Below are 14,574 nucleotides of genomic sequence, written 5' to 3'. Positions count from 1 at the left end.
TAAAAATATGCCTGTTTCTAAAATGAAATATAAATGTCGTATGTTATAAGCCATATTTGGGACTGTAGCCTTTAGACTACAAACATATATTCAAGTTGCGCAGTAGTTACATGTAAAATATTTAATTGTGTGCAACCCTTACATAAACAGAAAGACTATTTATTTTAAAAATACACACTGAAACATGTAGATTCTAATGTAATGTAATTGCCTTCTGCTTTTCATGAAATGGAGATTTTCTGCCCTGACTACTATCAAATCAGAAACATGTGATAAGTGTGAGTTACCAGTTTAGGACTTGTATTCCATGACTGTGACGGTGTCTGCAAGAACAGCAGCTCAGTTTCTCCACAAAGGATTGTAGCAATCAAATAAACATTCAAATGAAAAGCAGGCATTTCTGAAATCTTACCCATCCTCTAAGAATTAGGATTTATTTCTTGGTGCGACTCTCCTTTCCTAGATGCGTTTTGTAAATAAACCGCTTATTCTTAAAAGTTTCATAACTGCTGCTCAATGGGATCTCTTCTTTCTTTCTTTAATGTCAGAGGGATTTTGTTTTTCTAAATAAAATAAGCAACTACACAGACACATCCCTCAACTCAGCAAAACTAGATAACTATTTTTAATACAGCAGCAGCAAAAACAGGAAGAACTGACAGGAAAGAGTCAGGAAAAAAAATTAAGCCAAGGAGCTGAAAGACTAAAGAAAACAAGAGAAATAAGAGTACAAAAGCACTGAATCAACTTCACTTTCACCATTTTACAAAAGTACATTTCTCAAATCCTAATTGACATGTAAAGTTCCCCAGGAAAACACTGCATAAGGTAAGGACAAAAAGTAAAAAAAAACTTTTACAGTTGCATGGTCTATTTGTTGTTCAGCTCCTTTTCCTTTTCCCTTTCTGTTTTGAAAGTGGTTAAAAAGAAAAGAGAATATTAGGAAACTGAAATTCATGCTCCCACTCTCTCAGCCGAAATAAAAGCATCAGATTCTGCTGAAAAAGGAAATGAAGAATACATCTCCTGAGTTAGCATTTATTTGGCTTAAAACTCTATCTTGTTATACAGCTGCTCGTATACTGCTTCCTACCTTAATTCTCTGACAGCAATTCTGTATCATGCCCCGCTTTTTAAAGTTAAACTATGTCCTGTAACAGGAATGCAGAAGAGAGAGCCTTGTGATTTAAGGACTGGACTGGAACTCCATGGCTCAAAGGCATGGCCACCACAAATTTTGTATCTGACCTTCTGCATGTGACTTATATCTTCTCCCTTAGTACTCCCTCTGTAAATTGTGAAGTGCCTCAAATGCATGTGAAAGGGTAAGTCAATCAGCTGCCAAATCTTTACAGTATACACACAAGAAAAATCTTATTTAAAAATCATTTTAAATAAGGAAGGAAAAAACTAACTTTCTATAATGTTTGGCAATAAACACAGGCAAAATATATCCAACAGTTCTGAAAGCCTGCAAAAATAAAATCCAATCCCTACACCCTGTGAATGGATCTTTTTAGCATCCAGATTAAAGCAGCCGGAAATCTTGTCTGCACTATGCTTCCACTCGCAGACCTTGACACTTTAATGCCAGGATCAAAGAGAGAAATTGAATCTGTGAAGCTCGATTGCTTTCTCATCATCTGACTTGTAACAGCAGCCTTGTCCTGGCCACTGCCTCGGGAGCTGGGAGCCACACGGGTGATGCACGGCATTGCCAGCCACCGCATCCCAGCAGAAGGCATTCCCAAGGCAGGTGGGACACCGAGGTCCCTGGCAGCCACAAGCAGTTTATTCTCAAAGCCTGAGAACCAGAAGCTATTTCCCTTATTTTATTTTGCGTTTAAGGATGACAGGAAGATGATAAACAGCCAAAGCCCAGGCACACAGATATGCCAGCAGGACAAAAGCCCTTTGTGATTGACAGACAAAGAAGGGGAGGAAACCCTCCTTTCCTTCCTTTGGGGATGGCTCTGGACAGAGACACCTGAAATTTTAGCCCTCAAAAGCTTCTCCCGTTACCACCAGATCACCTTGCAGGTAAACACCTTCCTGGTTCACTGAGTCACTGTTACGTATCTGAAAAAGAATCTCCACTGAAAAGTGATAATGGTGGAAAAACACTCCCTATTGTACCGCTGTAATTCTTGTACCACTTGTCTGTAGGCAACGCATTTCCTCTCTTGAGGAGGCTGTGCAACTGGATCCAACTACATGTAAAGCAATCTGTTAAAACGAGGACAAGATTTATTGTTGGAAAGAACAAGTTTAAATAAATTCCAGGAGCCTATGTACCATATGTCTGAAAGTGACCAAACACAGAAAATTAAATTTAATCTCTTTGTATTATATTCAAAAGTTAGTATTCTCTATAAAAGAGTAAACATTGATTTAGCAAATGCAATGAACTGTTTGCAATAACTGGTGTTCCATTTTAACTCCTAAAGAAACTAATTATTTCCATAGACTATTTAGTTATATTTTAATAGCGTATACACAGTACTAAAATCCCTATTTCAGTTGTTTTATAGCATGCAAACTGGCACACATACCATGCAAAGTGGCAACAGAAAACATACGACGCTTTTATCGAAATGTATTCCTCTCTTCCCATATCCTCCCATTGTCGTAAAATCATTTGCACTACCTACATAATCCATGGGAAACAATGAAGCAAGCCACCTGAGTTTAGTGTAAAAGTGGGTTTGTTTCTTCTTGAAAGCAGTGAAGCCCAACAGAAGAGAAGTCACCCACTTTAAGAGTATCTTCTTGACTTTTGACATGTGTATTACTAAGGAACAGATGCATCAGCATATCTCAAATTGAAAAGCTGCAACCACAAAAAAAAGCTAGGAGAGACAGGAATTAGACAGAACAGCATTTTCTTCACTCACTGACAGCCGAGGAAGTCTACTCTGCAGCCTTTCTACATATTGGAGGATCAGGAGCAGTGTGATTTAACCAGAGGAAAATAAAAACCCAGCCCAACTTCAGCCCACACAGTTAATATTCTTCTTTTGGATCTAATCTAACCATAGCTTATACCTTCAAGAAGAGAGCTAGTTTGAATACCAGCAATAAAATACATGCCTGCTTATTTCAACCCACTATCGCCTTTTCAACTTGAAAGACAAAGTGAAAAATAGTATGAATTGGGGCTGGAAAAACTCCTTTAACAAGAAAGGTAGTTCAAGGGATTTGAGGCAATATCCACCTTTTTAAAAAAAAAGCCAAAAGGGCAATGATCACCTGTATTCTGCGGTAACATTTGAGCGTAATAAAGGTTTAGTTAATACTCGGATATATAAAAATAGAGTCAAAGACAGAGTGCCACAAGAGCATGTAACATTTCTCTATTAGATCAAGGGGAAGGAACAAAGGGGGAAAATGACCTAGTGACTTGTAAATTAGGGACTTGGATGATCCAAAATGCTTTCAATTAAGTACTCTCTTGAAAGAGCTTTAGTAAAACCAAAGACACAAAGCTGCACTACAACTCTAACAACCCAACCACCTATGTTCTCCACTCCTTTAGCTACAGCTGGCTCACGGCTGGTGGAAACCCTGTGCTGCTTGGCCTCTCACTCCTTTGCTGTGGATACTGTCCTGTTGCCCTTCCTTGTGCTTCTCTTTTCTTCTCTGGTGAAGCAGTGTATCTGGTAATGAGAGCAAGTAAAAGGGAAGCAGACGGTTTCGGCACTCAGCCTAACCCATCAGTCATCCCCAAGTGTCTACAGAGTCAATGGAGTGAGAGGGATTCAAAGAAGAAAACGTTCTGAAAGGCACTCCAGAGGAGTGTCCCTTTCCCCGCCGCATGCAGCGCCCAGCCAGAGCCTCCTCCCAGCCCCTTCCCTCCCCTTGGCTCCCACTGCCACTGCCAACAGCTGACCATGCCGCAGGGAAGCGACACAAATCATCTGTCTCCAATGACAACACCGCTGCTGCTGTTGTAGACTCCATCTCACCTTTCCTATCCTCTTGCCTGCTTTTTAGGAGAGCCTGTGGAGCTGCCGGCTGGGACGGGAGGAGGCAGCGGGCACTGGCACAGCTCCGCATCAGGACGGCACCAGGTAACAGCTGCTCTGATTTCTGAAAGATGCTTCTCTGCTCTTAAAACTTACTATCAAAAGGAGTGTTTGAGATATTGTAAAGATATTTATGCTTATCCCTTTGAACACCTATAACTTACATCATAGACTCTCAGGTTTGGTTTTGTTCCCTACGACACATACGGACGTGCGCTCTGTAACCTCTGTCTGGCGATAGGCAAGGACTTGTGACATTGCTTGGCTTGGCATGACAGCCGTGCCTCATCTGACAGTAAAATAATGAGTGCAAGAAATATAAAGCTATGTGTCATGCATTTCCTTGGAAAAAACTTTAAATACAACAGGCATCGAGCTATTAACAGTCATCATCAAAATGTTGAAAGGTTTCTCTTCGGATATTTCCAGGAAAGTAGTATCTTGGTATCTTGAGACTAAAGTAAGTATGCTCTGGTAACATTTCAGTATCACAAACATGTATATTCAGAAGGTAAACATGAACATTAGATGTTACATTATTAGATAATCCCTAAACTTACTATAGTGTTATCACATACTTCCTCACAGAAATTTACACAGCACCAGGAAAAAAAACTTATTAAACTGAACATTATTTGACAGATGCCTAATTTAAAAGAATACTTTAAATGCTATTCCCAAGTTGGCGAAGAATACGACAGACATCAGGTGAATATTACCACAAATGCATGTGGATTCAGGAACAAGTCAGTGGTGGTGTATTTTTCAAAGATAAAAATAAAACAACAGCAAATTTAAATTGCCTTCCTCATTCATGAGATGCATCTCTGGGACACATGAGTATAAATGGTTTATCTTCTTACTCTTGACAAGGATTTAAGGAGATTACAAAGTTCACTGTGGTTCTGTGCTTTATAGTACTATACAAATTAAAACAATTTTATTTAGAATTCAAAAGGAGGCTTTCAAATACTTGACATATTTTTTCCAGATAGGAAAGAATTAATTCTATCATGTCTTTTTCCTGTCACTCCCACCCAAAGACTTTGGTGATAACCCCCAAAAATCAATACTTAAATATATACACATATATATGTCCCCTTAATTTTTTGCTCTTATTAGCAGAATACAAGGGTTTTTTTTCATATTAAAGCTAAAAAATGAGTTCATGAAATAGAAGGATAATACAAGCCACATATGCAGAATAAGTTAGAAAAATCTTCTTCCACAACCTCACAGCATTCATGAATTCTTAACACAACCTCTCTGAATTATTTTAACATGGTTTTAGGAAACTTTAAGGAAAGACATTAGCCTAGACTTATTCCACCTAGAGTTATGCAAGTAAGTTTGGTGCAGAATCACCTATACCATCAGCTAGAGAGAGGCAGCTCTGCAACAGCAATTAAGCCCAGGCAAGATGGCAATTGCCCTCTTGATTTGCCTGTCTTTTTCCTCATATTTCGTAACCTAAATATATCAGACAGGTGCCTAAAATAAAAGATGAATCTTGAGCACCTCTATACAACAGGCACCTCAGGCACGCTAAAGATCTAATCGTTGTAAGGTTCTCTTTAACACTAGACTGGAAATCAGAACTAATTTCTTTTAATTTTATGGATACCATTATCGTCCCATTCCTCTTGCGCTACCCAAATGAACAGGTGAGAAACAGTGATTTGCACTCACAGATATAAGAACACAGAAATAGAAAAAGCGGGGTTGCTCGCAGGCTTCCTACAGCAGCCACCGCAGCTGATTGAAGGAAGGTGCAAGATCATCATGAGGTGAGGTTCCCAAACCTACTAATGACGCCCACCACGTTCCATCGGACACCGCAATATTGCGCGCTAATACACATTTCCTTCGTAATACCTGTAAGTCTAGATATTCCTCTTACCTGTATGAAAATCTAATAATCTCAAATTCTTGCACTTCAAAAACATGTTTAAAACGTTATCTTTAACTCTACTATGTTGGTTTTGAGCTGGAGGTGGATACACAAGGTTAGCCTGGGGCGGCCAGTCCCCCTCTCCTGTGAATGCAGCAGAGAGCCAGGGCCACAGCTCTGCAAAACTTGGCCAAAACTTCCCTTCAAACCAAAAGCAAAAAAAAAATACCACGTGGCATTGCAAGTTTTAAGGGACAAAAAAGAAAAAGGGAAATGCAGTTGAAGTCTGGCAAAAGAGTATGAGAGAGAAAAAAAATGTGCTTCACAAAAATAAAAAAGTAAACCCACTTTTTCACCTTTTATTCTATTTGTACATAAAGAGAAGATAGATTATCTCACCTTTCGACCCATGTTTGCATCTGAACCAAGCACATGCAACTCTCAACGCAGTGCTCTGCCAGAGAAGTGTCAGAGTTAACCTGTAAGGTTATCTTCTCATCCGCAACTCCCTCCTGCGATACCATGTTTTACTTTTGCTCATACTAAATAAAACTAACTGATATTTATAGCATTTCTTATGATACTGAATGTTTTCATCTACTCACCAGGTCACACAAAATACCTAAGAAATCAAGTTCCATGACAGTTACCAAAACAATACTTTGAACCACTAACTTTGAGATGTTTATGTAAGGACAGTAAAAACATGTATAAACATGGAAAAAAATTCTCATCTGCTTTTTTCTTCTGATTTATTACCTAATAATTCAATAGACTTTTAATGCACTCCTGTAATTCTACAGCAAATGTAAAAGACTTAAAAATAATCTTTATAAGAAAGGGGAAGATTATTTGATACTAAACCCCTGTAATAGCAACTCTGACTATTAAGCTTGCTTATCCTACAGTAAAAAAAGAGAGTAGAATTAAAAGGCAAAGGTATCTTTCAAGTAGTTGCTTCTGTACAAAAGGGACCTTAGGTGATTAAATGAGAGACTGATATGGCACTGGTACCGCACATTTTTAAAAGAAAATAAAGGCACTTTGAAATATCCTGTTGAAAATACGGAATAAATTACAGGGTATGTGTTTCACAGGGAAAGAAGAGTAAATAGCTGTAATTTGGGAGGCTAGAATTTCATTAATGAGATAGAATAAAGGTCTCTGCAAACAAAAGGACCTTTCTTAAAGGTTTTCAGTGACTTTACACAAGTTTCAATACTCCATCTTAATGGCAGTATATGACAGTGCTTCTGCATCTCTTAGTTGTTCTTTTCTTTGTATTTTTCATTATCCATTCTCAATCAATAGATAATATTAAACGACAGGAAGAGATCAGAAGCTTTCTGTTGTGAGCTATTCAAACCCTGAGCTATGAAAAACACCATGTTCTGCTTCGTGAAATCACAGCAATAAACTTCTGATAGTCTGAAAGTATTGATTCAGAAAATAACATTTTAATGTTTATCTCTGTAGAAGGCAGACTTTATCCTCAACTTATGATCAATCAACCATCGCAAACATCCAACTTCCCATAATAACCAGTTTCAGCTCATACATGGAGCTTTCCTTTCTAGGGTTCGGAGCAGATGAATTAACATATGTCTATTATAAACTGGTAGTATATAGTCTAAGGCTTAACTACTATAGCAACCAGTGCTGCAGTCTGCCAACACATGCTCACCCAAATTGCTGGATTTTCTAAGTTTATGTGGATAGGATTTATACGTAGGTGTTCATTTATTGTGCAGAGATTGCAAGTTTTGCATTATGTGCATTTCTTTAAGTATGTATAAAAGCAAAGTCATTGCATCAACCTTCCAAAAAGTCTAGCATTAAAAATAAAACTGCTACTAAAATAACATTAATTGAATTGTATTCTACAAATATTTATTATACACATTATAGGATTCTTCCTGCTTGTTAATTTTATTCTATACAATTATTATAGAACAGTATTCTGGACAGCCAGTACCATGAATTATTTGAACTGAAATAAGATGACATAAAATCATGGTATAAGCAAAACCTTTCCACCTATAATCTTAATTCCAAGCAAACTGTATTTTTGTTAAAAAAAAATAGAAGCATTATAGAGAAGTGTGCTTTTGTTCCATGATGCTTTAAATAATGGTGCATTTTTAAACAACTCGTACATGACATCATATGACATCACAAATTACTTTTTTTGAGTAAGCAATGAGTATTAAGTTCCCATGGAGCTCAATATGACCTGAAAATGAATTCCTAAAGATATGGGAATGTTCCTCTCCCCAAACATGCTTCTGTATGTAAGTTTTTGAGGAAGAAAGGGTGGAACGGGAAAGAATTCTGTTTCGACTGTGGTTAACTATACGTGTGCATAAAATACATGTAGACAGACTGCACTATACAATTTACTGTATACTACAATTATCCACAAATGAGTGATGCATAATTTCATCACTTCCAGTGGAGTTGAGCATTTTAAGAAAAAATGAAGGTATAAGTTAGGAAAAAAGTACCAGGAAAGGAGGATGGAAGAGAACAAATTAAAAAAAAAAAAAAAAAAAAGACACTAAAATATGCTTCTTCTGCCTGTAAATATAATATTGCTTGTAAACCTATCATGTGCATTTTAGCTGCTTTTTTCCTAGTATATTCTTCTATTTTTTGTCCTGTCTGCTGACATGATCGTATTTTTTCCCCTCTTCAGTCACTCTCTCCCTTCCCTCTCCCTACTGTCTTCCTTTCCACATTGCTCTTCTGAATTTACCTTTCATTCTGACTCCCCTCTCACTTTATCTATTCCGGAGTAGTTATTCCTGGTTCTTCTTCTACAATTTCAGCTCTGTAACCCCACTTCTTAACTCAAGATTTAGCACCTTCTTTTTCTTGTTGTCCTTTAGCAGATGCAAAAATGTTTGAACAGTCCAACAGAATTTTTGGGAAACTCCAGTGATAAATATGAAGGCTGCTTGGTGAAGTTTTCAACTAGTGTGAAATATTTGCCATAGGGATGGGCTAGAAGGCTCAGGGGGAGCAAGTCGGCACAATGGGAGGACACAGCCTTCAAACAGAGAGTAAAGGGCATTCATTTTACAGCTGGAGAAACCTTTTCTATATAACAAATGATAGGAAGATTATCTGAATACTTCAAATTTTTTAAATAATAAATTCCCCAGATCCATTACGCAGGCTTTTGAGCCTTTCTGCTACTTTGGAGGCAGAAATCAGACGTGTAAGGGTTGGCAGTCAGAGAGAACCATCAGCAAATTGTAACTGCCTGGCCAAAGGACCAGTATAGAAGTTGTTTTGAAAATAATTCAAGATAGATGTATAATAAGATACTGAGAAATTTCATTATATAATAAAAGGAAATACTCAAATAAGTCGAGAAGAACTTGCCTGTATTTCCGTAAACTAAGATTCATACATCCGTTACAGCAGTATTCCCTAACGGTGTGGGTAGGAAAATGCCCACAGCAAGGGAGGGGTATGATCATTTACAATTCTGTGCTCTATTGATTTTGTTCTCTTTTAGTGGGTATCTATCAACCAGAGCGCTTGCCTTCCAGAAACAACACTAAGCAAGCTCAACTTAAAAGGCTGTTACTAACATGGCAACCTGAAAGATGTCCTAAAAGCTGTGTGATGTATAGAATATATCTTAATTCCTCCATGAGGAAAAGAGTTCTGAACTTTCCAACCCAAATAACTTCTCATCTCCTAGGTTCAGCAAAGATCACCTTAAGCTATGCTGGTATGCAGTCACTTTAAAGTGACAGAAGTCCATGCGAATGCTGAAGAGCATCTCTGCTTCCCACGCTTATCCCAATCACTCACCACCGCTGGCTCGTAGCGCTGACGCCAGCTACTGCACATCATGGTATGAGTTGTGCAAGGGAAACAATCCAGCTCAAAACTACATGGAGCAAAAATAGTGGCCAAATTCAGTTAACCTTGGAGCTGCCAGGAATGCTAGTGCCAACTAGAGCAACTGACTGGGGACATTAATCACTTTTAAGTTCAGAAAACTTAGCAATAGCCTCAGATAAGGCAATTTATATTAACTCAGAAAATAAAGACAACTTTGCTTTTATTCGTTGTGTCATTTTCACTCTCAAGCATCAGTCATATTTTGGTAGCACAGAGATATACTGACATTAAGTCTCTTTTTAGAAAGGTTTTAAGCTTCAGATTACACCATTTAGATACCAGGATTTTATCTTTAATGACAAAAGGGATTACATATGATCTTGGTGACCAAAAGTACTACTGTTCTCAGTGTCTTTTCGGACATTTTGGTGGGGTGGAGAGGGCAAAAAGCCACCTTTGAAAGAGAATGTCAATAAATGCTTGTTAGCAGTGAACAGCACTTTACAGTCAGTGGGAAAACATTCTACAAGCCAAGCAGATCTCACTTTGAATAAGGTGCTTTTCTGAGACTTTTTGGAAAGTACTGTAATTCTAACACAATTTTGTCAGTTTGATCCACTTATGATTAGGAACAGGCTGAAGTGATTTTGAGTCATTTAACAGAGGAAATGCAGTTTAACGACTCTCCCAGTTCTTTTCTATTTTAGATAGCAATCGAGACAGGAAGATTGCCTCTGCCGGGGCTCTGGATAGCTCCATAGAGGATTCCTCTAATGGCTGTCCAAAATCTCACCAAAGGGAATCAATGATGAAGACTCACTTCTAGGATAAGACAAGGACCAACTCACAATCCCAGTCCAGACAAAGTGGACAAGAACTCTGAGGACTGATCGAGTGACCTCTCTGTCTTCCCCCGGAGCAGTTGTTCCTCTCCTATTATATTTCTGTGACATGAAATTGTGGAAGAACACTTTAATTCAGTGTGGCAGAAGAGTCACGTTTCTCCCTCTACTAATATTCAGAGATGCCCCTGCCCGCCTGGGCTGCTGACATGTTCCCTGCTTTTGCCTGCCCTCCTGTCTCCACTCCATACGTTCTACAAGACCCGGTGATTTCTACAGCACCAAGCTGTAATTTGGAATTTTTTTCCAGGTATACCTTTCAAGTTGCATTCAACAAAGCACAGCAAGGTTATCCTCCTCCAAAGACTTTACTGGTCACTGTCTTTGACAGCTTACTACATCAAGTATTTCACAATATGACAGCCATTGATGGGCATCAAAAAGTGGAAGAGACTTGAGGAAGTCAAATACTCCCTTCCCTAACTGGTAATACCTGTATCATCCAAAGTCTGTTCCTACAGATCTGAAAGGACAGATAATCTGTAGCCTCGCCAGAGAATCTTTTCACTGCTTCTTTCTTAAGATTTCCTTCCTCGCTATCTAAACAAATTAATTTGTGTTTTAATTTATTATTGTAAGAAATGTCTTGCTCTGTTATCTCTTATCCTTTCCATCACAGCCAGCAAGAACAGACTATTTATTCTCTCCCACTTTTCAGCAGTCTTGTATATACATGAAGACAGTTATTCCATCCCTTATTTATGTTTTTATAAAATTAAATAACACAATCCATCCCTCTAAATAAATGATGCTTTCCAAACTCCAGATGACTGGAGGAGAAACTCTTGAGGTTTCTCTGCCTCTTCCATCTTCTTGTCATGTAATAATCAAAAAGGATACAAAAACACACTAAGAACTTCTTAAACTTCAAGTACAACAAAAAGACAACTTTATGTACCTCAGAAGCTCTATATATCTCACCATGTCATTTCCCTTGTTCCAGGAATGTGACGTTGTTGACTTCACTCAGCTGGCAGAACGTGACAGCCACTGTTGGGTCTTTTTTCAGTGAACCCCTCCCAAACCATTTAATTCTCCACACCTGTAAATCTATTACCTCAGCCTTGCAATTACTAAGCAGCTTTATAGTTTTTCAGATCATATCTCCAGTTCACATCTATCTGAATTCCAAGTCTGTTCTGCAGTTCCCAGCCAGCAGTTTTACCTACACATGCAATAACCATTTCGACTGTTATCTCTGTCACTATTTAAACATAAAAATATTAAACAGTGGAGGACCTGAGTAGGTACTTGTCAACACAGTCAATGCATCCCCTGATAGTCAACCTCTGACAACAACTATGTTCACATATGATCCTGTGGGTTCTGTGCTTACCCACAGGTATTGTCACACAGCCCATCTATACCTTGTTACTTTAGGAAAATACCACATGAATCACCGAAGAAATTCTACCCACAATTACAATCAGAAAGAAAAAAGAAAGTTGGTCTGTGCTAATTCTTTTTTGATAAGTCTACTTTGATTTACTGGGGGGGGGGAGGGCAGTGTTTACAAACATAAATTATGATAATATTTTTTTTTCTAAGAATTAAGCTAATGGACCTATAACTTCCAGGCCCTGTATTTTAATTCCTCTGTTACAACACCAGAGACAAAGGAATTAAATTTTATCTGCTTGAGGGTGGGAAAGCTCTACAGAGGGATCTGGGCGGGCTGGATCGATGGGCTGAGACCAACTGTATGAGGTTCAACAAGGCCAAGCACTAGGTCCTGCACTTGGGTCACAACAACCCCATGCAACAATGCAGGCTTGGGGAAGAGTGGCTGGAAAGCTGCTTCCCAGTGAGGGATCTGAGGGTGCTCGTTGATAGGCAGCTGAGTATGAGCCAGCAGTGTGCCCAAGTGGCCAAGAAGGCCAACAGTTTCATGGTTTTTATCAGGAATAGTGTGGCCAGCAGGAGCAGGGCACATCTTGCTCCTGTACTCGGCATTGGTGTGGCCACACCTCAAATATTGTATTCAATTTTGGGCCACTCACTACAAGAAGGACATCGAGGGGTTGGAGTGTGTCCAGAGAAGGGCAACAAAGCTGGTGAAGGGTCTGGAGGAGTCTGATGAGGAGCAGCTGAGGGAACTGGGGGTGTTCAGCCTGGAGAAGAGGAGGCTGAGGGGAGACCTTATCGCCCTCTACAACGGCCTGACAGGAGGGGGGAGTGAGGTGGGGGTCGGTCTCTTCTCCCTGGTAACGGGCAATAGGATGAGGGGAAATAGCTTCAAGTTGCGCCAGGGGAGGTTTAAATTGGACATTAGGAAAAATTTCTTCCCCGAAAGGGTTGTCAAGCACTGGAATGGGCTGCCCAGGGAAGGGGTTGAGTCCCCATCCCTGGAGGTATTTAAAAGCCAGGCAGATGAGGTGCTTAGGGACATGGTTTAGTGGTGGGATGGCAGTGCTGGGTTAATGGTCAGGCTTGATGACCATAAAGGTCTTTTCCAACCTAAGTGATTCGATAAACCTATAATTCTATAAACATTGCTGATGATTGCTCAACAGGATATCCATGAACCCTGGCACGGAAGGACTAATTTTAGAAGAGAAAGTGGTCTGGAACCCATTCAACTGTCAGCGTTGTTGTGTCAGGTCAGGGAGGGATACTCCAAATACCTCTGGACTCTGGTCAGTTCTTATTTAAGTTCCAGGTTGTCTCTGAAACACTGGTTCATTACCAAAGACATAGACAGAAGACAACTAGCTTCCTCCAAAATCATACAACATTTATAGCTTTGACCAGCATTTTAGTGTTTTGAGTTGGTTTAATCAGCATTCATACAGACAGGTGTCTAACTTCAACCTTACAAGTCAAATTCTCCGAGGCTGTTATGCCAGGACACTGGGAAGTACAAGAAAATAAAGCAAGAAGACTGCTGATGCAAGGGTCTTAAAGGGTTGTAGATGAAAGGAGGAATGTTTCTTCGAATCCTTTAAGTTAACAGTTCTGCCCTACCCACAGACTGTTCTTGGCCAATATCCATAAGTAACTCGTAAGTAATGGAATTACAAAAACACAAGCTGCAGCTTCCAGAGTTTTGCAATTACTAGGGGATCATATACAGCTTGAAGAGCCACAGATGGCTAAATGCCACAGAAAATTCTAAGTCAAAGGACTGTAGTCAAAGGTTAGCTTGGCAAGCAACTTTCCAGCTTGAGATATAATAAAGAAAATTTGAGAGGTCTGGTACTTAAAAGGGAAACAATGACAAGGTAAATGACTTATTACATATATCATGCAAAACAAGAGAGAAAAACATTATTAAAATGAGTGTGTCATCCAAGCCTACTACTGTATGTTTTAAAAAACGAATGCAACTGATAACTTGTGAAAACATATGTGAAACTAGTGTACTCTAAAATTAAAAGGTAATTGTACCTGCATGCATGCCAAATATTTGATATTAAGACTGTAAAATCTCATTTTCCTGTTCTCCTCTGTCTTCACCAGAAGAAAAAAATGCTATTTTCCCTGCTGTAAGCTATTTAAGAACATAAACAAAAAGTAGTTTTCAGATATTTTCATACTATGTAATGCTAAATCTCCAGGGTCTTAATTATGAAATAAGAGGAGGCTCCTTAAGTAATCAGTATAGTCTCCAGAAGATTTAAAGCATTTAACTCAGAATTTCCTTTTTTAGTCTAATTATGCTCACAGCACTGGGTTTTTAATGCCATGGAAGCACTGTACTCAATTCAGAAAGCTTCAGTCAAGAATACACAAATTTTCAGATGAATTCCAAAAATGAAGTAAGCTCAAGTAGAAACGCTTTTAAAAAAAAAAAACCTTTACAAACATAAATAGATACACTAGCAACATACCTGAAAAAGAACATGAACAGAGCAGCTGTGATGCAGAACAAAAGGACCTACAAGAAGGAGAAAGAGTG

At 38.9% G+C, this 14,574-nt stretch overlaps 1 protein-coding gene across 1 annotated transcript in view; it reads right to left on the bottom strand.

The window, feature by feature from the left end:
• The window catches only part of TMEM135 (transmembrane protein 135), a 183,714-nt gene that overhangs the window by 62,499 nt on the left and 106,641 nt on the right, over positions 1-14,574 (bottom strand). Inside the window, exon 6 of the mRNA XM_035896800.1 lies at positions 14,507-14,553. Coding sequence (XP_035752693.1) covers positions 14,507-14,553 — 47 coding nt within the window. The remainder of the gene's footprint in view (positions 1-14,506; positions 14,554-14,574) is intronic.

This window comes from Egretta garzetta, unplaced genomic scaffold (assembly GCF_000687185.1).
Source record: "Egretta garzetta isolate BGI_Z169 unplaced genomic scaffold, ASM68718v1 scaffold286, whole genome shotgun sequence".
Lineage (NCBI taxonomy): Eukaryota > Metazoa > Chordata > Aves > Pelecaniformes > Ardeidae > Egretta > Egretta garzetta.
The sequence above is the reverse complement of the archived record's forward strand: the minus strand, read 5'-3'. Positions and strand labels throughout refer to the sequence as shown.